This window comes from Rattus rattus, chromosome 17, assembly GCF_011064425.1.
Source record: "Rattus rattus isolate New Zealand chromosome 17, Rrattus_CSIRO_v1, whole genome shotgun sequence".
In the NCBI taxonomy this organism is placed as follows: Eukaryota; Metazoa; Chordata; class Mammalia; order Rodentia; family Muridae; genus Rattus; species Rattus rattus.
The window spans coordinates 44,155,369-44,182,906 of NC_046170.1; the positions used below are offsets into that span (position 1 = coordinate 44,155,369).

Genomic DNA, 27,538 nt, shown 5'->3' on the forward strand with positions numbered 1-27,538 from the left:
TCTCGTTTTAAAATGGCTTTATTAAAGGCTAGAGTATAAAATAGGACCAAGTTACAAGCTGTCAGTAAGAATTTACGATTTCGAAAGTATGTATCAAAGGAGAGGGCGGGGTGAGGAATGGAAGGCCACTCGCACACTGGCATGTGGAGTGCACCTGGCCAAGGGGCAGACTCTGCTGCTCCTGACAGGACCGGAACCAACCCAGAGGGCTGGGATTCAGGGACAAACCAGACGTGCAGAGCCTGGGTTCCTGAGGGCTTCTGTTGGACACAGCCACCAAGAGCAAGACACGGAGCCCTGGAGCTGCCTCCCAGGTGCCGAGCCTGGGCGTGTGGTAGAATCCAGCATCGTACACTGGCTTCAGCCAAAGAGTGTGCTTCAGAGAAGAATAATGAGTGTACTTCATCGTGATGTACGGGGGAAGGGAAAGTGGGAATTACAGTTCCGGTTTCCTGGCCACTGCCACATGTCCCCTGGGGGAGGCCAAGAAGCCAGCGTAGTGTGGATTCTGCCCAGGCGGCAAGGACAATCCCCAGGTCAGGCGGGCCACTGTGAGAGTCACCCATGGGGCCAGTCACAGAGGCTGCCTGCACTCAGCTGAGAGCCTCTTCCTGCTACACCAATGCTATGGAAAAGGAAAACATGACCCAGGCTTCAGATCTTCCTCCCTGTCAACTCCCCTGCAGACTGCGGAAAGATGACTCGTCAGAGGTTGCTAGAGGAAGGCAAACCCAAGTGCCGGGGACCTACGGAGGTTGGGGACTCGAGCTAATTGGCAGGTATCACATCGATGTTGGCTAAGTACAACTTTGGCATTGTCTTCGTAGGGGAGGGGATAGTGGCTGGGGAGCTGCCATGTGCTTTACCTCGGAGCTAAATAGAATATCGCAGAAGCTATTTCAGACCTTTCAGCACTGAAACCAGGCGCTCGGAGGAGGGTCTCGTGGAGATTAAGGCTTCAGGTGAGGAGAACAGAGTGATGGTAGCAAAGGACAGACCATGCCAGCCTGAGCTCACAGATCTGCTCGGCATCCTGCAGGTGCATGGGGTACAGGGACCACGGTAGGACGGTGAGGACAGAGGGCATCAAATTCTGGGTGAGGCACAATGCTCCGTGAGCTCTCAAGGCTGCAAGGGGAAGAAGCTTCTGGAACCATCGGGAATGCCTCTTGTACTTGAAATGTGGTCAGGCCTAGGGGAGTGTCCTTCACAACACAGCCCGACCGGACTGGGGGAAAGGATGCTCAAACCTGGGAGCCTCATCCTGGAAGGTTCTACCTCAGTGAATCAGAAGAGCCCTGATGTTCAGCACAGCTGTCACCGCCCAGACCCCCACAGAGCCAGGGAACCTGCTGAACCTCTATAACCAACGGTGAGAACCTGATATAAGGGGCAGCTGCTTTTAAACAGCGACCAGAGCTCCGAGTGAGCCACTGGGACAGCTCAGAAGGCACCTGCCACCGGCCCGCTGTCTGTTTCCTATGAGTTTGGGAGGGGGAGGACACCTAATGCCAAACCTGGCTTCCGTGAAGGAAGGGTACCAGGTGACCCTGTTTTTTTAAGGACGGAATCTTCCGCAGTGACAGCCAACAGCCGTATCCATCCAGGGAGCCCCCAACAGGGAGAGAGGAGAAAGAATCGCGTTTGCGACCTTCTGTGGCTTGGCCAGGGAACCTAGTTGGAGGGAAAGGTGGGATGGAGCTGGGAACAGAGGTTTTATTCACAAGGCTCGCTGGGTCGCTCGTGTTTAAAAACCCCAAGTGTAAAACTTGTTATCAAATCGTTGAAAATAGCATATTTATCTACTCGGTTTTACCAAAAAACGGGAAACCTGGCAACATTTCCTAGTTTCAAAAAGACTAAGAAAGGAGTAGAGAAAACAGGAAAACACGAAGGCGGATGCTGCCTTCTCCTCCGAACACCACGGTGGGCCACACTGGGGGCTCCTGGCTGTTTCTGGGTAGCACCATTTACCAGTTGTCCAGAAAATCAAAGCCTGTCTTCAAGAGGACACTGGAACTGATCTGCAGAGGGGAGAGGGAGATAAAATAAGACGCAGGCCTCTGTTTCAGCCATGCACAACCTAAAGACAGCTTTCCATTTAAAATGACCCAGATGAAAGCAGCTACTTCTGCCTCAGGGGCCCCTGACCCCAATTCGCCTCAGTGCTACGGACCAGAAAGTTACCCAACATCCAGAGCAAATGACACTGTGTCACAGCCAACACCAGCCCCCCGGACTCCAGGAAGCGCTGTGTGCCATTTCCAGAAGCATTCACGGAACAAGGAACAGCCTGGTTCTCTACTAGTACTCTCCTGCTTCTGAACAGCTTTATAAAGTGAAGAGACACATCTGCCAGCCGGTGGCCGCTTCTCCCTTGGGGTAGCCAGGCCCACTGTGCACCGGGCTGGGCTCGGGGGAGAGAAGCTCAGCAGAACAGGTGTGTGCAGGTAGGGTCTTGGCTGGCAGTGAGTGTGCAGGCAAAGAGCACACCCCGGGGCAGCTTCAGAGAGCTGGGTCAGTTTAATGGGGAGGGTTTAGGGTGGGGGGAAAAAGGGGTATTTATGCCACTGGGGAGGTGGCCGGGATCTCTAGGGGACAGGTTGTGGACTGTGTACAACTGGCCAGGGCAGGAGTGTTGGAAGATGCTTCACCTACTCAGGGGCTGCAGGGTGGGGGGAGGGGCGTGAGGAACCTTACAAGGTCAAACAAGGAGAGAGACCTGATAACTGTCAGGGCACTAAATTCTTACTAGGGTTGATAGCGGGGAAGCCGAGTTTCCGTCACCAGATTGGGAGGAGCGGAGATGGCCAACTCCTGCCATCCTGTCTTTGAGGTTTCTGGGGTTAATGCAGTCTCAACCCTCCCCCTGTATCCCTGAGCCCTTACGGTCCAGCACCTATCTTTGTCCTAGAACTAACTAAATAGGCTGGGCTGTCTGGCCAACTAGCACAAGGATTTACCTGTCTCCAGCTCCCAGTATTGGGATTTTAACATTGCACCATGCCCAGAGTTTTCTTCTTAACATGGGCTCTGGAAATTGAACTCAGAGGAGGGGACCATGGGGAATCAGTGCTGTCCCATCCTGTGGGCTCCCCTTGGTCATCCATGAAAGAACACACCACCTCCACTAACACCACGACTGCCACTGCCACCACCACCACCACCACCACCACCACCACCACCACCACCACCACCACCACCACCACCACCATCACCACCACCACCACCAGCACCACCACCATCACCACCACCACCACCACCACCACCACCACCACCACCACCACCACCACCACCACCACCACCACCACCACCACCACCACCACCACCACCACCATCACCACCACCACCACCACCACCACCACCACCACCACCACCACCATCACCACCACCACCACCATCACCACCACCACCACCATCACCGCCACCACCAAGCCTTCTGATGTGAACTTGGCAACATCACTCACCTGCGAGAGTGCAGGCTCTGAGAACAGAGGATCATCATCATCATCATCTTTGTCCTGCTGGGCAGCAGGAGGCGGTGGCTTCTCTGGGGACTTTGTGGGGGTAGACTTGGGCAGCAAGCTGGCAGGGGCTTGTACTGGCTGGGGCGCCTCTTGCTCCGTGCTCACGCTGGGCAGGATTTGCGGTTCCTGTGGCACAGGCTTGGCCTCCCTGTCTTTTATGGCGGGCTCCTGACGGTAGCAGGCTGGCAGAACTTTCTCCCCCTTCTCCATGGACTTGATCTGGCTGGGTGTCAGGGACTGGAACTCAGCTTCAGGCCCCTCCTGAGAACGCTCGGCGTTGATCTTCCAGAAGGATGCTTCCTCCTCTTTTCGAGACGGTCCCAGGGCATCCAGGCTAGAGGATCTGCTGCTCTGGGCAGGTTTGGAACCCTGTGTGCCCTGAGAGGCCTTGGCCAGGGGCCTGGTATCATTGGTCATAGTGGCAGTGCTGGGCTCCTGGACCGATAAGGAGGAGATACTGAATTCCATTTGACTCTGGGGGGGGGGCAGAAAGAACAGACAAATGAGGGCAAGTCTTGGAACGCCCTGGGGCAGCTGGCAGACATCTGGCTCACCCACACTATTCCTCAGGTATACGGACATTGCAACATTGTAACATTGTAAGCTGATTATCTGTTGGTCCCATGTGACCGTTTTCACAGAAGTTCTTACTATCTTCCAGAAACACATTAGGAGTTACGAGGCCAAGCCCCATCACAATGAGCCCTCAGCAGTTCTACGACCAGAGTCATAACAATGGCCAAAGACCCCTGTTGGCTATGACAGCACATGGCTTGGCCCATCACAGTTCTGGCCCATGTGGGGTTTGTAAGGCATCAGAGTCCTGCTTCCCACAGCAAAACACCCAGAGTGAAGGGAAGCTATGTGGGCAAAGCCCGTATCTTATGTCCGAGCGCACAGGTCAACCACTTTCCTGACCCACATCCAGTCAACCATGGTGGCCTCTGAAATGCTGCTACTGAGCTCTTCTGACAGAAATCATTGCCAAGGATTCTGAGTCTTCCATCAAAGAAGAGCTAACTGCAGGCAACGTCTTCCCCGCTCTGCAGAACTTCAAAATCAATCCCGAAAAGTGCACTTCCTGGGCTGGGGATTTAGCTCAGCGGTAGGGCGCTTACCTAGGAAGCGCAAGGCCCTGGGTTCGGTCCCCAGCCCCGAAAAAAAAAACAAAAAAAAAAAAAAAAAAAAAAAGAAAAGTGCACTTCCCATCATGTCGGCACTGTCATACCACTCCCTTGTAAATGTAAAATAATAAATGATATTGCATAAAGCTGGGAAAGTAGAGAAAAAGCTCAGAAAAGTCAGTCATAAGCCCTTCCCCCATAACTGCATTTTTGTGCCATATTATACATTAGATGTGGGTCTTGTCAGGTCTATAACGGGGGTGTCACTTCTTCAGTGCAGTCTGAGCATCATCCAGGTCTTCACAACCTCTCTCTCTCTGTGTGTGTGTGTGTGTGTGTGTGTGTGTGTGTGTGTGTGTGTGTGTAGAGGCCAGGGGACAACTTCAAGTATGTTCCTCAGATGCCAGTGTTGTATAGTAAACTCCTCTTGGAAGGGATCTTCTTGAGACTTAGGAAGTAAACAACTCAATAGCTTTAGGAAATCCCTGAAACTGACCAAACTCACTAGGCTCCTCCCTCACATCCCTATATAAGCAGTGAGGACTGCTGAGAGGTGCTATTGAACAGGCAGAGATGACTCAGACCAACTGGGCTCCCTGGAAGACATGCTCTTTATCCTGCTGAGCTGCAGGCTGTGCAGTGTGCTCCAGGTTTCTAGTTTTGGTGAGCTGTCACCCATGCTGGGGTGGGTTTTTGGTAATGAAGCTGTCATTGAGTCATTTCTGCTAGTGTAAGTGACCCCTCCCCATCTATACTCTTGCAAATCACCCCCAATAAAACACACTGGTTCACCAAGTTGGACTTTGGTGGTATCCTTACTTTGGTCTGCTGTTGGTTCCTTATTTGGGGTGAACAGACATTTGTTCCCATTTCCCCCAGAATAATAGTCTATAACAGCTTTCTTGTTCTTTGATACAGGGTCTCTGTCACTGGTCAGAAACCCAGTAAGAGGCTAAGCTGGCTCACGGCAATCCCTGGGTTCTGTGTGTTTCTGTGTCGTCAGCACTGGGAAAACAAGTGCCTGTCACCATGGCACATAGAGAATACCACTCCGGGCCTCATACTTGTAGGGAGAGAATCTACTGACAGCCATCCTCCTGCCCCACAACTACTTATAGAGGCTGTGAACATGTCATTCAGTAGCTCTACTTTAAGGGGCTGTGAACATCACTCCTCAGTAGCTCTCCCACAGCCTACCTCCCATTCTTCATGAACAGTTTACACCTCCTGACCCTCACTCCTTCCCAGGGGACCCTGGGACTATCTCCCGGTTACAGAAACAAAGTATCAAAGGCAAAGGTTTAAAGTCCCCGTGAGTGGCTTCAGATGCACACTGTCACTGCTGCTTTACACAGCTGCTCTGTCTTACGCCCCAGCTGTAGATCAGAGTCATTTCTGGTTAACTGAGTTGGTCATTTCAACCTGTGCTAACTCACAAAACACTGGACACAGATGATATCATCCGGTAAATGGGCCAGTCTTTTCTTTTCTTTTTTTTTTTTTAGAGCTGGGGACCGAACCCAGGGCTTGTGCTTGCTAGGCAAGCGCTCTACCACTGAGCTAAATCCCCAACACGCTGTTTCTTTTCTTTTCTTTTCTTTTCTTTTCTCCTTTCTTTCTTTCTTTTTTTCTTTCTTCCTTCCCCTTTTTTTTTTTCTTTTTTTTTTTTTTGAGGAAAATAGTAATTTGACACAGTGACACTGTTGCAAAAGCACAGGGGAGGAGAAGACCCCCCAGTTAGGGGTTGAATGGCAGAACCCCAGCAGCCAGAAAGCAACCTGTCTAGCCTCTTAGTGAAGCAGGAAGGGGCAGGGATTGGAAACTAGGAGTTTGAAACTTTCAAAATGGCAAGCTAGGAGAGGGATGGCTCCAACAAGGGGGTCAGAGTGCAGGCGACCCTAGCACAGGTCTTCCTCGGAGAACCTGCCCTTGGCACTGCTCGGGGCGGCATCCTGGAATGCTTCATAATTTACATACATTCTTGCAAGTTATAAGACTACCGGGGTTCCTCTCCATAGGCAGGGACCTCAGGACAAAGTGGACCACAGCCCTTCCTCCATGTGAGATGCAGGCTCAGGACCTGAATGTGAAGTCAGCAGCTAGCTGCCCTTCGCCTGGAGGAGGAGATGAGGGACACAAGTCCAAACCGAATGCCTAGGTTACTGGGAAACGCAACATCCCTGAGGAAAAGTCATTCATACCACGGTTCTGCAAGGGACCATGGCCATGAGCTACAGTGGGTGACTCTAACGTAGCAAGTGTGACGAACGAGGACGTGGAGGCCAGGCTGGGCACACTGGTGCACGCTTGAGGCCCCCAGAGGACTCAGCAGGTCAAGGGAGGATGGGCAGTTCCAGCCGGGATTGCCACTAGCACCCCCTCAAGGAAAAGAAAGAAAGAAAAAAGACAACTGGAGAAGCAGGGTGTTTAGTTGCCCGGATCACTAGTCTGCTAGGAGACCCTGCCACTGGGATTTCAGCCCAGAGCAAGAGACTCCAAGTCCTGGCTTTCGGGAGCTGAAAAGTCAGAGGCTGCCAAGGACAGTGCCCATCACTCGACCTGCCCGTATTCATTCATAGTCTGTCCTAACTTTTACAGGTTTTGTTTGTTCATTCGTTTGTTTTGTTTTGTTTTTGAGACAGGGTCTGATAGCCCAAGGTAGCTTCAAACTCTATGTTGCTGAAGCTTCCCTTGAACTCTGGATACCCCCAGTCTCTGCCTCTTGAATCCTGAGATTACAGGCATGCGCCATCTCACTTGGCCTCAGGATCGTGTCTAGGTATAGCACTCTGAGCACTGCCTGTTCCCAAATTCCCTAGTAGGACACAGACATAATGATTTCTTTAAGTAAGCAAACGGCTAAAAATAGTTAGGAAGTGGCAAAGACTCGGGGATGGGGTTGACTTTGATCTGGAAATTGTGGAGGAAAGGCTCACAACACAAAAGTTGTTTGACACACCCAGGCTTTTTTTTTTTTTTTACGCCCCCGCCCCACTGGGATCTTTGCTTAGAAGATTGTGAATTGCAAAGCCAACCATCCTGACACATGGACAGTGTGGACAGCGGGATACTGAGGAGGGAAGCCGGGACTGGAGTCTGAGGTTGTGTCATTGCCTAAATGACAGCTGCTGCCATCAACTCGGGGATTGGAGGGGTGACCAGGTACTCTGCACTTTCCCAGGTCAACTTGGAAGGGGTGTGTGGCCAGGAGGAGGTAACTGCCTCCTTTGGGAAGTTTGGAAGCAAACACAAGAAAACATAGTGGTGCGCACCACCTTTAATCCCAGCACTCAGGAGGCAGAGGGAGGCAGAGGCAGAGGCAGAGGCAGAGGCAGAGGCAGAGGCAGAGGCAGAGGCAGAGGCAGAGGCAGAGGCAGAGGCAGAGGCAGAGGCAGAGGCAGGAGGCAGAGGCAGAGGCAGAGGCAGAGGCAGAGGCAGAGGCAGAGGCAGAGGCAGAGGCAGATCTCTCTGTGAATCTGAGGCCAGCCTGATCTCCGTAGTGAGTTCCAAGACAGCCAGAGTTACATAATACCTTTTCTAAGAAAGAAAGAAAGAAAGAAAGAAAGAATGAAAGAAAGAAAGAAAGAGAGAGAGAAAGAAAGAAAGAAAGAAAGAAAGAAAGAAAGAAAGAAAGAGAAAGAAAGAAAGAAAGGCAGAAGAAACAAGAGGAAGAAAGGCAGGGTACAGTGGCTGTTGCTCACAATCCTAACACTCAAGAGGTGGAGACAAAAGGACTGCTGTGGGTTTGACGCTCATCTGGACCAGATAGAAATTACCAGGCCAACAAGCCACAGCAACACCCTGTACAAAAACAACAACAAACAAACAAACAAACAAGAAAGGAGGGTACTATGGAGAGGAGGAGGAAGGGGAGGAGGGGGAAGGGAGAGGAGGCAGCAGATCCTAACCCATCTGCCCCCTCCTTTCCTTGTGTTCTCTTGAGCCTTAACTTTGTACATAAAGTGTGACTAGTCTCCTCTAACAAGCCAACCTCCTCCTCCTTGCTGGTGAAGGACCTCTTGCTATCCCAGTAAGAAGAGAAGGCATTCAAACACTATCTGGCAGCTGGATGGGAGGAGGGAAGACCTTGTTCCCTGTCCCTGTCTATGTTGGCTCAGCTGAACAAACAAAGAATGAGCTCGACGAGGTCATGAGTGACCCCAAGCTCCCCATTCTGGGGGTTTCCATCATGGCTTGCTGGAAACTGACTCTACAGCTGTCTCTCACGGCTACTGATACAACCTGATAATTCCAGGCTCACAGAAGGTGAGGAGGGCAGAGCTTTGGCAGACTCAGGACTCCTAGATCCTGCGAAAGTTTATGGAATAGGTTGGTGGCTGGACAATAGAACCCATGGAAGCACCACAGGTCAGCCCTGGGAGCCAGAGGGAGTGCCCAGGGGTGCACCCACAGCCCGGCTCTCCTATTCCAGGATCAGAGTGCCCGCTGGTCCACGTAGAGACAACAGTCACTAAATCCCCAGGGTGCAGAGCAAGGTAAGAAAGAGCCCAGGTCCTGGTGGAAGGCCCCAGGCTGACTACAGTCACCCATACCTCAACCCCTGACACAGAAGTTAGCTGACGTCACACCACAGACTTGGGAAGAACAGTCCAGGAATCTTAGTCGACTTGACATGTGTTATGCACGCGGCACCATGGGAAACTGTCCTCGGAAATGACACAGAGGAACATGGGTTCACTATTCCTTTCTCATTACAGAAGAGCTACCTCGGCACCTCACTGGACTTTCCCGGACAGCACTGGTTCTGAAGGCCAGACCAGGCCACCTCCCCCTGGGGCCCACACAGGCCAAGGTGGAAAACAGAAAGACCGTGCGTGCCAGGGACAAACTTTTCCAAACATGTCTTTTCCAGGAATGGGAAAGAAGTCATGTGGCCTCTTTCAGTGGCCTCTTTCAGTGCCCAGGCTGCCGAGTCAGCCCTGCAGAAGAACACTACACATAAGATAACTGGAAGGGACAGTGGCCACCAGGTCACCGTCAAGGCATGGGCTGGAGGAAGAGAGAGAGAGAGAGCCAGCGCTCAACTGACTGCCTTCTGTGATCTCGGAGGCAGAAACAGAAGAGGAAGACAAGACTCTCCTCAGCTCCTGGCAGTAACCCACCTGCTGCCTACACCAGGGCTCCTGACTTCCCTACAACCTGGTCAGTTGGCCCATGTGGGGACCCGGGGCTCAGCTGGCTATATCCATTCTAAAAACAGCAAGACCACAACAGAGCCCGGCGTCTATTTTTACGCCCCACTCACTGTAGAGGAATGTGTGATATTCAGCAAAAGGGGGGAGTACGTGCCGCTCACAAGGACTGTTTGACTTGGCAGCCGCTGGCAAAGCTCAACTCAAGACAAAGGCTACGGGCACACAGTCAGAATCTGAAGAACTCCCCAACAGCCCTCCATACGCTTAGCATGTGTTCCTCTCTTCTGCCCTCCACAGGGGGACGGTGGGGGGGGGGTGCCTAGAAAGCTTTAAGAATCACGAAGCTAGCAAAGGGACATCTTACAGGAATGAGCCAGCAGGAACTTGCACCTTGAGACACAGCTGGGCAGTGCCTTGAATCCATCCACCTCACATCCCATGGCACTTGTCCAGACCAGGAGCTAAACCGCACATGCCCCTTGTTTAGAAGCCCTGCGGTGGACAAATAACTCACCCACCAGTCAGGCTCCAGGGCAGCAAACACTCAGTGTCACCGTAAGACCCAGGAAGTGGCAGGCAGGGAGGAGCCAAGGCGTATGTAGGAGTCAGTGCTACAGGCGGGAGTCTTGGCCCTCAGGCCTGTGACAAGGACACGGACATCTAACGAGTCCCTCAAGAGAACAGGTTGTATTGTGTTGGGAGCGCACTTAGGCAGAGCACCTCCCTGCTCATCTTCCCCTGCCATAGCCACTCCTTTCACATGGATGAACAACCTGAGATGCTACACTGCGTGCTCAGCACAGCCGGGCATGGGTGCAGGTGGGACAGTCGGAAAGGGGATATGTGTTGGGGCTGGAGAGATGGGTGACTCAGTGGTTAAGAGCACTCACTGCTCTTCCTGAGGTCCTGAGTTCAATTCCCAGCAACCACATGGTGGCTCACAACCATCTGTAATGGGATCCGATGCCCTCTTCTGGTGTGTCTGAAGACAGCTACAGTGTACTCACATAAATAAAATAAATCTTTTAAAAGAAAGAGATGGGATATATACAGCAGCTGTGGTAAAGAAGGACAGACAGGGATACAGCAAGGGAGCGAGGACTTCAGGAGACCTGTAGGGTACAGGGTCCTGGGGGCAGCATTGGGGCCACTGAACGAAAGGAATGCACAATATTATAACACAAGGAGGGTCTGGGGCAGAGTGCCACAAGCTGAGATCTAAGTTTCTGGGGGAAGGGATTAGGACAGCTGGGAGGGAAAGAGAGTGGGGCAAGGAAGGAAGGAGGGAGGCCAACCATCAAGCAGGGAAAGGAGACTTTGTGAGGAAGGAACATGGACCCCAGTGTAGGTAGGACCTGTGATGGGACTGGGTGTAGCCTATGGGGCCATTCCCCTCAAAAACTGACTGACACTGAGGAGGTGCATGGAGGACATGGCTACGGGTCATGACACCTACAAGCCACAGCCATCTGGCACTCTGTTCGCCAGCTCGATGGTTATGTGACCCGCTCTCTGACAGGGGGATCAGAAGGAAGGAGTTCAGAGGAGCACATGAGTTGTGGGGAAGGACCCGGTCTGGAGGATGTTCTGTGTATATGGGTGAGTGTGGGCTCACGCAGATGCTTCTTCCTCTGGGGAAAGGCCTGCAAATCAGTAATCTCCCCTCTGCCTCCTTGGGACCTCAGACAGGCAGTTAACCATCAATAAAGACAGAGATAGAAGCCAGACAGCTCGCGAGGAGAAGGACCTTGGGGATAGGGTCCCAAGGGCCTAGCCCTGCTTACCCAACCTCCCCACACATTCTCTAACTTGTCTGCAGCCCAGACGGCCTGGGAATGCAAAGAATCTCTCTCCTCCTTCCTCTCTTCTAGTCTAGGGCCCTCTGGGTGCTGGGATTTTTCCTCTGGAAACAGGATCCTGAGAGAAGAATGCAGTCATCCCATGGGCACCCCTTGCCTCCCCCGCCCCGACCCCAGCTTGCCTGACAGGCTGACAGAGGAGCGGAAGAGATCTCAGTGGTGACCGCATCCTTGTGTGGAGTGTGGAGGGGGTGCTGGAGTTGCTGTCAGAGTAGAGGGATGTGTCTTACATAATGGGACATTTGGATACGCTCATTTGCTAGACCTAATTATCCTATAGCGATACACAAATATCTTGTGCCCCATAAACACATGCAACGGTGTGATCAAATGACAGTATGGGAGATGGCCAGCAGAGGAGACACAGCTGCGTGGGTGTACTACACGCCGCAGAACTGGAAAGTGACTAACGGGGCGCTTAAGAGCTGGCTCAGCAGTTAAGAGTGTGGACTGCTCTTCTCAGAGATTCCGAGTTCCATCCCCAGGACCCACATATGGCGGCTCACAACCGCTTGTAACTCCAGCTCCACAGGGTTGAGCACCTTCCAGCTGCCCTGGGCACCTGCTCCCATGTGGAATAAACCATACACACACCCATGTAAACAATGTTTATAAAGTAGTTAATTGGGGAGGGAGAGATCTCTCAATCAGCAAAGTGCTTGCCCAGTGAGCGGAGACCTAAGTTTGACCCCAGAACCCATGCTCAAAGAAAGAAAACACTGGAGCTGAAGAAATGTCTCCAGAGCTAAGGGAGAGAGCACACGCTCTTCTAGGGGACCCAAGTTTGGTTGCCAGCACCCACACTGGGCAGCCTGTAACTGCCTGTCACTCTGACTCCAGGGGATCTAAGAAGCACTTCCGGACTCTAGGCACGGTGATACACACCTGTGAACCCAGCACTGAGGAAGTGGAGGGAGATAGATACTAGCTTGAGGCTAGCCTTGGCTACATGCTGAGTCACAGTCCCAAAGACCTGTGATACAGAAGTCAGCTTCTTTAGGATATTTACGATCTATAAGGTGGTGTATGGAGAGCTGGAGGAATTCATATTTGCTATGTGAACGTGTTCATGGGAATGGATGCCTGTGTCCTCAAACATGAGAACCATAAATGTCACGGATCAGCGTCAAGATTGCCACACACACACACAGCCGTGGGTCAGGCACCGAGTACTAGATGCAATCTATGGCACGGCGTGGTACAGCTGTCCCTGCCATCCAAGTCCTTGTGGATCCAAAGACCTTAGTGCTCCATTAAGGTTCCCCAACCTTAAGCCTCCCTGTCCACAGGTCCCCTGGGTGTCAGGGTCAGCTAGAACACAGGCTGCGGTCAGAAGCAGTAGGGAAGAAACAAGGCTTTTGAACTATCTGTGCTTGGAATCCCATCAAGACACGCGGCTGTGTCTCCCACTGCACCACCAAAGCCATGTTGAAAGGTATAAGTAGAAAACTAGCCATCCTCCTCTCCTTGGCTATAGGATACTTGCTACTTTGTGGTTTTGCTGTTTGCTAAAGCCCTTCTCCTCACAACAGGGGAGATGGGACATTTCCTGAAGAGAACTTGATGCTCTCTCTAGTGGTGACGGCAACCCATGCACGAGTGACTGGGAGACCAGGGTCCGATTCCAGGTGTCCACATGTGTGTGTATATGTGCATGAACACAAGCCAACTGAAGTCACCTTGTCAGGGGCTCTGAGCTGCCTCAAGGGCCATCCAACACCAAAGTGCCAAGCGCTGGTGTTAAAGTATGGAGAGAAGTCCCCTGACAGAGTAACTCCAGGGGCTGGAGTTCACCAGAGAACCCAGGGGCTTCAGAGATACCATGGGACACTGTGGGACCTACATGGAGGTTCAGTTCCCCCAAGTCCCTCTTTGCCCAACCAACACAGGCATCAAATGTAGCCCAGCATTAAGAACCACGCATACCCTTTTGTACCCATCAAACGTTGGGAGAAAATATACAGATACTCATATATTTTTCAAAGTCGACAAATACGTCTAAATTTAATTTGACTTACCCTTGTCTCCCAGGAGAATGGGGCAGAGTGTTCATCTTGCCAAGTTATGTCCTGAAATGAAAGTTCAAGACTAAGTCTGAGGTCCAAACTCCAACAGCACAGTATACACATCCATTCAGGGCTCAGAGGGACACAGACACACGGGACAATGTGAACTGTACAAAAGTGGAGGTCTCAGCGTTTGACAACCCTGCAAACTGTGCAGTCCCAGCTGCCGGTGCCTCCTGCCAACGTGGCGTCTTAGTGAACACAGGGAGGCCTCAGTCGACTTAACCCAGGAGAGGAGCTTCAGAAAACGGAATGGACACCATACTTGGCAAAGACAGGATCGAGTCTCAGTCTTACCGGGGCCAACTGTGTGATCTGGGGTGAGGGCAGAGCCTTCTGAGCCTGTTTCCTCGCGTCTGTGAGGAGCTTGCACACCCTCTTAAACCGGGCAAGCTGTGCAAAGAACACTTCTCCTGGCCATGTGAAAGGCCCGGTAACAGAATCGATGCACAAAGCATCAAGGTAATGCAAACGTCTAAACTCAACAGAGCTGATGCTGCTCCTGACTCAGCTAACACGGTGCGGCAGTGGCCGGATCTGACCCTGGGTGCGCAGGTCGTCGTGTTTGTCAGATTGAAGAAAGAGCTTGAGCTCCTCTCCACCCTCACAGAGTTTCCTGTCTGTGCCTGGCTGCTATAGGCAGGGACCACAATTTAAGGCCTAAAACATGGGGTATCCTGGATAATATGGAGAGTGGAACAAAGTATTTTTTTTCTTGTTAAAAATTTTTGCCTTTTTTTAAAAAAAGACAGAGTGGCATGTATCATGTCTATTCAGGGATGAGCTTAAACTCCTGAGTGTCCTGTTTCTACTTTGCAAGAAACTGAGATTACAGGCATACACTACCGTGCCTAGTTTATGTACTACTGGGGAATTGAACTCAGGGCTTTATGCATGCTAGGTAAGCACTTTGCCAACAGTGTATGTCTAAAGCCCCCAACTGAATACAAAAACCGAGAGTGTCCCCAAACAACTCCAGGTGATTCGTATCATTCCATGGAATACCCAGTAAATGATGTCCCTTGTCACCTAGAAGCCAGGTGACCTGGCTCCAACCTCCAGAGAGAGAGAGCTATTGTGCCCGTAGCTCCTTCTTCAGATGCTGACAGAGCCCTTCCCAGACTGGCCTCACGGATGGCAGGAACTCCTGAAGAATGCTTGCAAATGCATCGGGATCTTGGCTGCAAGCCCGCTTTCCCTAGGCACACCCCTGCTGAGCCGAGCAGCAGCTGAGGTCCAGTTAAGAACTATAGTAACAAAGGCATAGTGGCTCTGGGCAGTTGACAGCCTGTTCCTAAGAATGGGGGAGTAAGGAAACCAAGCTTCACAAGGCACAGTAACACAGCAACCCTTTTCCCTGGCCCATCCCCCAGAACTGGAGAAGCCCAGGTCCCATAGCTGTGAGCTCAGGACCTTGTATGAGCTAAGGTCCTCCTCACACACCCCACTCAATTCACAGCTCCCACCCCCCAGTCCTACTCCCAGAGCATCCCAATGTGGGAAGTGGAGCCCTGGGTCTTCTGGGATGGAGGTACCAAAAATAAAGTTGCTATTCACAGGCAGAAAGTCCCTTATACTGGGGAACGAATAGTTGGTGGCTGTGTAGCAAGGGCTGCCCCTTCGGAGGTTCCTGGTGCTAGGGGTTGGGCACAGCAGCAGGGGCTACAAGACTGTGCTCAGGACCTTTCCACCCATGGGCATGCAGAGCGTCCAAGGACTGCACGCTAACACCAGAGAAAGCCTGTTCACTTGGATACATGTTATACCAAGACCACATCACAGAGAGTATATCCCCAGACCTGTGTGTGCTGCAGCAGGGGCTGGGTGTCAAGAGAGCCAAAAGGCACCTCAGCTATGCAGCTAGCTAATACAGTCCACCATCGGTAGCATTGGTCCTGCACGGTGTTAATTCGCCCTTGGCAACATCCGTTGGCGGTCTTAGCTCCAGAACTGACTTTGGCTGCTTTTTGAAAAAATATTTATTTATGTGTCTGTGTCTACACACACACACACACACACACACACACACACACACACACGAGTGCAGGTGCCTGTGAAGGTCAGAAGGTCATGTTACCCTGGAGCTGGATTTACAGATGTTGTGAGCCACCGCACATGGGTGTTGGGAACCAAGCTGGGGTCCTCTGCAAGAGTAGTTAAATGCTCTTGACCACTGAGCCGTCTGTCTCCTCTCCGGCCCCCTTGGGCTATTTTGCACTACATAGTCGTCAGGAAAAACTTCTAAAAATGAGAACAGGGTTACTGCATTCCGCTGAGGAATTTCGGCTAAATCCCAGTTACTTCTAATGTCTAAATTCTGCCCCTCCAAAAATGGCCATAGCTCTCTGGAGGAATGTGAGTTAATGGCTGGGAGCCGCAGCTGCGGCTAGGACCTGTCCTCCTCTCTGTGGGCCGCTGGGGACGGAGATGGTGAGTGCCGTGACCCAGAAGTCTCAGAGCTCCTAGGCTCTTGGGACGCCATGCACTGCTCTCAGAGGTAGTGAGGCTGAGAGGGCTGCCCTCGGTGAGAAGGGAAACAGGTCAGTGGAACAGATGCTGCTTATCCTCCGTGTGACTGCGGGAGATCGTCTGGCTAACACGCGTCTCCACTGAGGCCAGCAGCCCAAGCCACGCTGGCAGACAGAGGCAGTATACAGTGATCAGTCGCAAGGGCGGAAGCTGGACCCATCCATGTGTCACCTCCCCCGACTTCTAATGAGCTCTGTCAGTAAGGTCAGTCCCTGCGAATCTGCAGATAAGTTGTCTGAGGCGCTGGCTGTGGGAGGTAACTGCCAGCAGGACTCCAGGAAGCAAAAGTCAGGGCGCAGTGCTTGGTGGGGGTCAGAGCCCCAGTGTTCACTTCCCAGAATTCTGTGGGGGGTCACAGGCAGCAAGAGGTCACTAATGATAGGTCTACATTCTTTTATTTGCTTCAGCAAGAAATGTAAGAGGCAGATTCCTTGGATTTCTGTACTTCTGACCTCATAAAAAATAATCAAGCACTTGGCAAAAATAAATCTGCCAAACAAAAATGTGGCAGGAACTCTGTAGTCAGCCGGCAGTGACAACGCCTCCGGCCATAGACTGTGCTGGCACCAGGGCAGGCTCCCAGGCCACCACAAATGGCAGAAGAACCTCAAAGTAGCAGTTCCTGCTCCCACACACAGAAACAAACTCACGCTCACACAAAGACACACTCCCATTCAGACATATTCTCACACATAGATACATTCCAATACACATACACGCTCCCACACATAGATACACTCTCAGACAAACATACACATACACACTCTCACACATAGATGCACTCTCACACAGACATATACAACTCCCACACATAGATGCACTCTCACACAGACATACACATACACACTCCCACACAAAGATACACTCTCACACAGACATACACACTCCCACACATAGATGCACTCTCACACAGACATACACACTCCCACACATAGATGCACTCTCACACAGACATACACAACTCCCACACAGAGGTGCACTCACAGAACAAACACTCATATAGACACACTCCTACCCAGACACACTCTCACACTCAGACATACACACATCGACATGCTCAGTTATGCAGACACTTGCACACAGATACATCTGCATATAAACACACAAACATACTCATACAGATACACACAGATACACTTATACAGACAAAAACTGGTCACAGATGTATATACACACACACAAACACACACAGACACACATTCATACGTAAAAGGATTCCCCCCACACCTATACAATGCTTCTTCTATTTCCACAGTAACCAGGAGGCAACCAAAATATGGCCAGGGGGAGGCCTGTGGTGAGGTCCTGCACTCTCACTCTGGGGCTGCTGGCAAGCCCTCAGCCTGCCTCCCGGGCTCCCAGACCTGAGACACACACACACACACACACACACACGCGCGCGCGCGCGCGTGTGCATGTCCCTTAGACCTCAGGACAACACAGGTGGCCTTCACTCTGGCCAACCGTTACCCTCATAGTCAGAATCCTGCTTGAAAGGGACAAGGACACCGGAAGTCCGGCTGGCCCTCAGTGGAACATGGCACACGACTGTGCTTGCTTACCACACACCACCAAGTCAGAATAGCCAAAGCAGAGTGGAAGCTACGAGAGACAGACCTCTGAGGACACAGAAGCACCTAAATCGACAAAGCCCTGGAAGGCAGTCATCAGGTGCAGGTCAACACAGGACACCCTGCTGGCCCTCAAAGCAGAGACAAGAGCTCCAGACAGAAGCACTAAAACCAGCTTTAACAGCACCGCCTCAGGTGCATCAGCTCTGCCTGCAAACTCTTGACATATGTGCCTTTGAAGGAAAGCAGTATTGCTGGGTGTGTGACACAGACACGCATTTCTAAGTGAAATAAGCCAGGCATGAGAATAAACACAGGTTTTAATGGTCCCATCTACATTCAATCGGAGAATAGGAAAACTCACAGCAGCAGAAAGAAAGCAGACGCTGGAGTGGGGTGGGGGGATGGGCAGTTGCTGCTAACCTGTACTGTTTTGTTACTTAATGGATATAAAGTTTCATTTCAAAATAACACAGCTAGCTGGGCAGGACAGTGAGTGGCTGGGGCTGATAGCTGAACTCAGCCTTCTGGAACATTGAACACGGAACACGTAAAGGTGGAAGGAAGACAACCAACTCCACAAAGCTTCCCATGACCTCCACGTGTGACACACATGTTTACATACATATAGCATGTCTATCCAGCAAAACGTGTCTGGTGCCAAGCCTCTAATCCTAGCGAGGAGGAAGCAGAGGCAGGGGCATGGCTCACACTTGAAACCTCGGCACTCAGAAAGCAGAAGCCAGAGGACCGGAAGTGTGAGGCCATCCTCAGCTACAGTGAGTTCAAAGATTCCGGGGACTCATGAGATACCATCCTTTAGTATTTTGTTAGTTTTTTTTGAGACAGGGTCTCTCCATACAGACCTGGCTATCCTGGAACTTGCTCGTAGACCAAGCTGGCCTTAAACTCAGTGCTGGGATTAAAGGTGTGCAGCACCTCTACCAGGCCAGAGACCCTGTCTTAAAAAAGAAAAGGATCTGACTGTGTTAAGTCCTGCTGATGTATATTACATCGCAATTAAAAGGTCCTGAAAGACAGTGCCGAGCTGAGGATGCTAATCACTAACCGGGAGCTGCCAGCCTGGCAGATTGCAGTCTGTGATTCCAAGTCTCCAGGGAAACAGATCAGAGAGCGTATGGCCAGGTAGGTAAGGCCATCCTGTGTGCAAAGTCCTCTACAAACACTACTCAGCCGACTATGGACTCCCTCCACACTCCTTTCCCAGGCAGCTCCAGGGTGCCTCTTAGCCCTGCAAGGACGTCTTTGTTCTCCCTGGCATTTGAAGATTACGCACTAACCACTGCAAAACATGTTTAATCACAATGTTTCAGAACTTCAGTTCCTACTGCCCGCCCGCTGTGCACACCCTGACCACAGAGCAGACTCCAGTGTACAGTTTAACTATCACCTCCTGCGAGTACTGTCCACGTTCCAAACGTGAGAAAGAACCCCAACGATTAAGTCCCAGAAACAGGGCCGGTTTCCTCGGGGACTCAGAAGCGGGGTCTGCAGTCACAAGGTGCCCTGGGGACCACAAATGGTCACTATGACTCTAAAGCCCAGGGTGGGGGAAGTTTCTATGGGGCAGGCCATGGCACTGTGCCTCAGGCTAAGAGAGAAAGAGCCAGAGAGAGCGAGATCTGACAGCAGAGAGGAACAGAAAATTACCTGTGTTGACAGAGGTCACCCTTGGGTTGATACTGGGTGGCCAGTCCTGACACTCAAAGACTCAGAGTGCAAAGACACCAGAACCCGACTGCTGACTCAACTGTAGGTGCACGAAAGACAGGTCAAAGTTCATCAGGTCCAGCAATTAAAACACTTGCTCCTTCTGCAGAGGACCCGGGTTCCACCTTAGCACCCCCAGATTGGCTCATGACTGTAACTCCAGCTCAAGGGAGTCCAACACCTTTTCAGGACTCTGTGGGCATGAGGCACGCATGCAGACAAAACGCATAAAAATAAAATAAAAGCGAAACCGGAAGTATTATAAAACCAACGGGAATGAGGACTGGTGAGATGATTCAGTGAGTAAAAAGTGCTTGCCGTCAACCTGAGGTCATTGGGCTAGCCTGGTCAACCTGAGGTCATTGGGCTAGCCTGGTCAACCTGAGTTCAATGCCCAGAGACCACATAAAGGTATAACGGGAGCAGTGACTCCAAAGTTGTTCTCTGGCCTCCACACATGTACTGCAGCATGTAAGTGTACACGGATCGCCTGTGTATGTGCACACTTTTCCTGGACACACACACACTATAATAATTAACTTAAAAGAAAAAGAGACAGGAACAAGGCTGTGGCTCTACGTGGCTCAGTGGTAGAGTTTGCCTGGCATATACAAGACCCCGGGTTTAATCTCCAGCATCATAAGTAAGCGAGTAAGTAAAGGGACAAAGGAACGAGGTGATCATCCTCTCCAGTGTTCACTGTGCTAAACCCAGTCAAGCCCCACACAGTGGCACAGGTCTATAATCCCAGCTACTCTGGAGGCCGAGGCAGGGGGATTCTAAATCCAAGCCCTGTCTTCAGTTAACCTGGGCAGCCTAGCAAGACCTTGTCTCAAAAGAAACTCAGAAAAAGAAAGTGCTGGGCTGTAGTTTGGTGGCAGAGCACTGGCAGGAAGCTCTGGGTTTACTCTCCAGCACAGGACAAATAAGAAGGATGGGGCTTCCAAAGAACCATTAAACTATGCCCTTAAAAAACCAACTGCCTATCCGTGGCCACCGTCCATACACTTTGAGAAGTAGGCTTGCAGTGTACTTATCTCTGCTGAAGTAAGGGAGCTCAGAGCTGCAGTTCCAAAACCCTGGTGGCTTAGCTCAGGACACATGCCACTAGAGACACAGGTTCAAAAACATAGATCTGGCCAGGGCTAGGGCCATCCCTCATAGTGATGAGAGCACAGAATACACTGGAAGGTGGTGGTGGGAGATCAAAGGACAAGCAGAACCGCCAACTGCGTGCTTTTGTTCTTCATTTTGATATTTTTGTTACTTTTTTTTGGAGAAATGGCTACATTCTTCCAGCAGTACCCGAACCTCTTAGTTAGGGTGTGATTCCTGTCAATCAAAATAGGACTCTGACACCACCAATGTGCTTCTTGCCCTCCCTGAATGGCGAAAACTGATCCTTTCATCTCTGCAAAACCAGTTTCTAGGCTGCCACTGGGTCACCTCCCATGGAAGCCAGCAATGGAAGCACCGAGGAAGGGAGCCACGTCTGCTGGCTCAGCTCTCGGCACCAGGCCAAGTGCTATCTGGCTGGGTAGCCATCAATCTGCAAGGGGAACAGGAGGGACAGGCCCAGGCCCTCCCTCCCTTCACAGCCTGTTCAGCTGCATCAGGACAGATCTCAGTCCTAGCCTGGCAGCCCATCACAGGGCCTGCAGAGGAACACAAGACACCAAATATACCTTGTCCTCATTTCTAAAATACACTGGTCATGCCAGACAGGAGGGAATGGGATTCACACATTCCACATGCCTTAAAAATCAAGTCCAAAATACTGAGAAATCAACTCCAAATTGCTAGGCGCGCCCCCGAAAAAGGGTCAGCTAGGAAAATAACTCAGTGGAGAACATGCTCGATACAAAAGCAGGAGGGCCCAGTTCACTCCCCAGGACTCAGGTAAAAAGCAGGGCAAGGTAGTACACACCTCTAATCTCAGCACTGGAGAGCTAGAGATGGAGTCCCTAGGGTTCACTGGCCAGCCAGCCTAGCTGAACTAGTGAACCATCAGCTAGACAGAGACTCATCCCAAAGAAACGAGGTGGATAGGTACAGAGAAACACCCTAGATTTGGCTTCTGCACGAGCGTGTGTGTATAAACACACACACACACACACACACACACACACACACACACAGAGAGAGAGAGAGACAGAGAGACAGAGACAGAGAGGCAGAGACACAAGAGAGACAGAGAGACAGAAAGACAGAGACACAGAAAGAGACAGAGACAGGGAGAGAGGGAGGGAGTGAGGGAGGAAGAGAGAGAGAGAGAGAGAGAGAGAGAGAGAGAGAGAGAGAGAGAGAGAGAGAGTAAAAAGAAATAATTTTTTGTTGTTGAAATGGGAGAGGAAGGAAAGCCCTCTCATGTCTCAGATTCACAAGTTAAACATCTGGTCAAACTCACCCAATAGAAAGAATTCCAGAAGGCTTTAAGAGGGGTCTCAAGCAGAGAAAAGCACTAGGAAGGCCCGAGGCTCCTACAGGAGGGGTGTGTGGGAGGCAGCTGATGAGGTTTGGAGCTATCTGGCTCCAGGGTCCTAAAAACCCAGCCTCTAGAATCCAGGTCAAGGGCTGCAGAGCTGGCTGACCCACACCATCACTGCCCAGCTCCACCTATTTCATGGAGAGGTGGCAGAGGCCAGCAGATACCACAGAAACAGGAGACACCACCTCGGGAGCCCCCGGCATCTCTGTGAGGGTCTGTTTGGACCTGAGAAAAATGGCAGCGTTTGGAAACTCAGAACTCACCAATGTACTCAGATCCTGATGGGTGTGGCCAGGAGTTGGGGCTGGGGACAGAAGATAGATGTAAGAAGTTCCTGAAAATTCAGATATCTGGGTTTGTTGGTTTGTCTCCTGGGTTAGCGACAGAGCAACCGGTGATCCCTTCTCAACTGAGCTTCTCATCTCCCAAAGAAAGCCATTCCCAGAACCTTATTGTTGGAAGAACAAGCCTTCCAGAGAAGGAAAGGAGCTGTCAGGACTGATAAAAGCATCCACAGATAGGGCCTGCCTTAATGTAAGGGACTGTCTTAATGTAAGGGCCTGCCTTAATGTAAGGGACTGTCTTAATGTAAGGGACTGCCTTAATGTTCTCAAGAAAATTTGCAGGGTAGAGAGGACATTCCCTAAGGCCCTTGCTTGCTGCAAACCATTGATTCCACATTAGGCTTCTCCAGAGTGGCACCCTGCTGCTGACATGGCCAAACTTGAACCTGGGCCCTGGGGCTCCAAGCCCTCTTCTGCAGAGCAGAAGTGGAAGGATTCGGGCAACGGTGGAGGCTGGCAGCCTCGTATAAAACCCAGTTCTGCACATCTCCATTTACAGTGCATACATCAGGGAAAGATAATGGGGGAGGGGAGACACTTAAGCACCCCAATCCAGGAGGCCTAGAGAAACAGTTGATTCCCAAAGTAGCTCACATGTTGACAGTCCTTCCTTTGTTTCAACACTAAAAGCAGAGACAGCTATCTCTACAGGAGACCAGGTTAAATTATCAAGGCAAGAGGGGGATCTGAGTTCTGCCCAGGTCATCCAGCTTTCTAGTGATCAGTGTAAACACACACACACACACACACACACACACACATACACACACACACACACACACACACACACACAGGTGGCATGTTGCTGTGCCTGTCCTATGCACACAGGCAAAGGAACTCCTGACTACATCCGGGGTCACCTAGATCTGTGACATCAGTCTGTAATTAGGACCCTATTTGTTCCTGGAAGACATAAGAATCACTGAATGATACTAAAAACAATGATAGTAGATGACAAAAACAAAGTGACTAGATGTTGTCTAGGTGGGGCACACAAGTTGATTGGCAGTGAAAGGCAGCGTCCTTTGGGACAGTAGAAATCTGTGGAGACCTGGCAGCGTATCAGTGGGGATCGAAGGATGGAGTGCCCTACCCGATTGAGTTTCAAGTTTTTTTTTGCTCAAATCTGGGATCACCTATTTGGGTATCAAATCACCTAGCTGGGAGTCACACCCCTATCCTATACCCCCTGTGTTACCCACTGCAGCCAAATGCCAGTCATCCTACATGAATGATCTCCGGGGTGTAACGATGAAACCACTCCCTGACTTCAATCTGGTGCCAACCTCTCCCTTAGACTGGAGGAGTTTGTTGTCCCTGTGTGTTTAAACCTCTCGCTACTGCAGAAAGAAGCGTAGATCCCGGTTGATGTTCTACCTCCGCCCTCCACAACAGAATTAAGGCTGCTTGTGTCCCTGCCACATGAGCTGAAGTTGGTCGTGGACTTCCGAGGCCTGCTTTCTGCCCATTTGGCATTACTGTGATTCAAGTTGGATGCTCCTGAAAGGCATGCGGATTAGTTCCTCGCAAAGTTTCATTTGGTGCAAATGTTTGTGTGAGTGTAGGTCAGAGGTCACCCTTAGGTGCTTTCACTTAAGATGCTGTCAACCTTGTTTTGGGACAGGATCTCTCATTAGTTTGGAACTTGACCCTCAGGGGTCTCCTAGCAAAGGCATCACAAGCACGTGCCTCCTGCTGTTTCCAGGGGTTGCTAGGAATCCTCACACATGCATGGCAAGTCTTCACAGACCCTATTTGCTTTAAACCACACCAGTCCTCAAAGGCAGAAACAGGGCAGCCTGACACCAGATAAGGAACTGGGCAAAAAGTGGCCACATCTCTCCTTGTCAATGACCCTGGCTCCAACGTGGCTTGGCTTTTTGATATCCTCAGGGCCAGTGATATCCAATCTCCAGCATCTGTTAAGCAGGGACAGCGCTGCTTCGTCCTAGATTTATCTACCTAAGACACTGCCAAAGAGGAACTGCCTGTCTGCTCATCTCCCAGATCCAAGCACAAACTCCCGTCCACATCTTCATGGAGATGCATATTTTCACAATGAAATGTTTCAGCTCCAGGAATATATTTTAAGACTTATATTTTCATCTCCTACCACACCCATGTTTTTCCTGGCAAAGCCCTCAAGAGTTTCAAGTGGGATGGAGGGTAGGAGGCAATGTTGGCGGATAGCTCTGCTCTCACCATTCCCTGGCAGTAAAGCGAGTTTGTGACCACAAGCGTTCTGTAGTAACAAACACCGATGGATACCTGGCCTGTAGAGTCTGATTGAAATCTCATTCTTTACTGGTATTCCCTCGGCCTGGCACAACTTCTTCAGGGGGGCGGGGGTGACCCACTCTCCTAGCTTCTCCTCCTCGACTCCTAGGAAACCACACCTCCCAAATGGACATAACTCTAGCAGCTACTGATTTTGTCCTCCAAAACAAAGTTGAGTCCCCGAGGAACCAAGTCCATACTCCGGTAGTACAAGGGGCTTCACGGAAACCATCTCCAGGCAAAACACCAGGTTTCTGAGCAGCTCAGACTCCTGAGCCTTAGTGCCTCAAAGCAGGGCCAGCCTGGAGCAATTCTAGCAGTTTTTCTCCTCCTCCAGTGTCTAGAACCCAGGCTAGATAGTCAGGCTTGCAGGAGGCATCTAAACTTACACAGTGTTTGGGTGGGAACCGGGGCTCACATGTCACACTCCCCAAACACACTCCCCATTGTGGTCTCCCAGGGACATACCCCAGGACCCCAGGGCGGCGGTGCCTGGCAGTCCCACCTCCCCCACTGAGGTCTTTTTATACAACACTTGCGGGCCACTGAGTGTCTGGTGATCAGGAACTATGGGCATATTCCTGTTCCACACCAGAAAACTGAGGCTCTAAGTCGGAAACTCATCCAGGCTCGCGAGGTTTCCTCTCTACTGTTCCCACTTTGTCTTTAAAGGTCCCTTCTCCGGGAGATTTCTGAACTCCCCCTCACAGCCCACTCTGCCCTGTGTGGGCCGTCCCGCCGCACCCACCTCGTCGCCGAAGCGCACCAGCTTCTGGCCCGTGGGCCCGCGCAGGCCAGGGAAGCGCTCCGGGTCCGGCACGTCCCCCGCGTCGGCGGCGGCGGCCGGGGCGCGCGGCCCCACCAGGCAGCGGTCGATGATTTCGTCCTGCTGCGCGGGCGGCAGCCGCGCCCACTCGGGCCCGTACTTCTCCCGGATCTTCTCCTTGTCCTGCATGATCTTCCTAGCCATTGGGCTCAGCGAGGAGAAGTAGGTAAAGCGCTTCCGCTCCCGGTCGTCCAGCGGCCGGTTCCCGCTCATGACGGCCGAGCGCGAGGCCGCGATCGCCGCCGCCATCGACGCCATGCCCGGCCCGCGCGTCCCGGTCGGAGCGCCGCCTCCCGGTCCGCCCGCGCCCCGCCCCGGGGCTCCGCCTCCGTCTCCTCCCGGAGCGCCGTCCCTACCCGACCCGCTGCGCCCGCCTCCTCCGCCTCTAGCTGAGCACCGCCCCCAGACCTTCCCGGGTCACCCTTCCTCCGGGCCGCCCACGCCCCATCTGGTACTGGTCCGGACCACGAATCGTCCCGGAGCCCTGTGGGCACCTGAAGCCCCGCCTCCACCCTGAGTTCCTGTCCCCACCCGGAGCCCCGCCCCCACCCGGGGCCCAGCCCCACTGGAGCCCCGCCCCCGAGCTCCTCCTGTCAAGGCCTTTCAATTTCTCCTCCGTAGGACGCTTTCTGGGACCCTTAGGCATCTCTGGGGCTGCTGTAGAGTCCCCCGTACAAGCGCTGCGGTTGTAGATGGCCACAAGGGGTTAACTCCGGGCGAAGACCGCCATGGCGCCACGTGGCACTGATGACAAAGGAAACTTCTTCCTGCACGTGCCGAACCTGGCTCTCAACCATCCTCGCTCCTCCGAGCTCTTAGGCACTCATTGCATTTTCAGGTTTGTGCTCTGTTCGCTCTGTTCGCTGGGCGATCTACCACACTGAGCAGGGGGCCTGGCTAGGGCGCTGACCCACCAGCTGTCAACCAAGAGGATGGACTCGAGCCCCTGGCACTCTTACAAGAAAACTTCTTCTAAGCCTGGCATGGAAGCACCGACTTGTTTTGTTTTTTGTTTTTGGTTTTTTTTTTTTTTTTTTTTTTTTTTTTTTTTTTTTTTTTTTCCGGAGCTGGGGACCGAACCCAGGGCCTTGCGCTTGCTAGGCAAGTGCTCTACCACTGAGCCAAATCCCCAACCCTGAAGCACCGGCTTGTTATACTGGCACTGGTCAGGCCTAGGCAGGAGACTCGTGGCAAATTCAAGGCCAACCTGGGTTATATAGTGAAAGTGTCTCACTACCATTATCCCCACGGAGAGAAAGACCCCTGCCAAAAGCACGCAGTGTGAGGGAAATACCCTGAAGTTCCAAAGGTCTTTCCCCTCTCTGAAGAGCTACACACCAAGGCCTCTTCAGACCCTCAAAGTGTTTGCTTTCTTATGCTTGCCAATGCGAGGCAGCACCCGCCTCCCACCCCACCCCACTCCCACACACCAATGTCAATTAAATCTCAGGACTCTGTCTTTAAAAATCACTCAGGGTCCTAAGCAGGAATTAAAGGACTCCAGTCAGCAGTCTTTGGTCAGCGGAAGGAGCCTGTATTCCATCAGTTTAAGTGAGGGGACAACCCAAGAACTTTAAACTTCCAAAAATGGCCAAGCTAATCCTGGAATTTCAGAAATTGCAAGAGCTCCGGGAGGTTTGCTGACTACAAACAAAGTGAAGAGGATGGAAAGTTCCCACAGGGAAGCTGATGTATCTATCCCCAAAGGTCAGGCTTGCTACGAGGAGACCACACAGTTAAAGTTAAGAGGGGGCTGTGGGCTGTCTGAGGCCCCATCCCACTCTCTAATTTTCAAAAGATTAACAGGTCTTAGGTAAGCATGATGTCCAATTCTGAAAAGGCAACTAAATACCAACCGTGGCTTAGTTGTCTCTAAAGTAGCCCTTGCCTAACGCTAAAGCCAAGTGCAGAAATGACTTGAATTCCTTGATATAAGTGGAATGTCACAAATGTGGCAGGCTCCGCGTAATAAAATATACAACTGCTGTCTTAGTTACGGTTTCCATTGCCACAACAAAACACCATGACCAAAAACAAGTT

The 27,538-nt window shown here is 51.7% G+C and overlaps 1 protein-coding gene across 1 annotated transcript; it reads right to left on the bottom strand.

Annotated features, from left to right (window-relative positions):
• Positions 1-25,811, bottom strand: C17H1orf198 (chromosome 17 C1orf198 homolog). Its single transcript, XM_032887849.1, has 4 exons — positions 25,421-25,811; positions 13,685-13,735; positions 3,468-4,001; positions 1-2,024 (listed from the first exon to the last, which is right to left on the bottom strand). Exons 1-4 carry the CDS (start codon positions 25,754-25,756, stop codon positions 1,971-1,973), a joined length of 975 nt encoding a protein of 324 aa, XP_032743740.1. The 5' UTR covers positions 25,757-25,811; the 3' UTR covers positions 1-1,970.
• Between the last annotated feature and the right edge of the window lie 1,727 nt (positions 25,812-27,538).

Bases quoted from the DNA above. Each gene is read 5' to 3' on its own strand.
- C17H1orf198 (XM_032887849.1), bottom strand. From the start codon at position 25,756: ATGGCGTCGATGGCGGCGGCGATCGCGGCCTCGCGCTCGGCCGTCATG. The intron at 13,736-25,420 runs GTGGGTGCGGCG...CTTTCATTTCAG, and splicing joins TGGTGCGCTTCGGCGACGAG to GACATAACTTGGCAAGATGA. The intron at 2,025-3,467 runs GTGAGTGATGTT...TCCCCTCTGCAG, and splicing joins CAGAGCCTGCACTCTCGCAG to ATCAGTTCCAGTGTCCTCTT.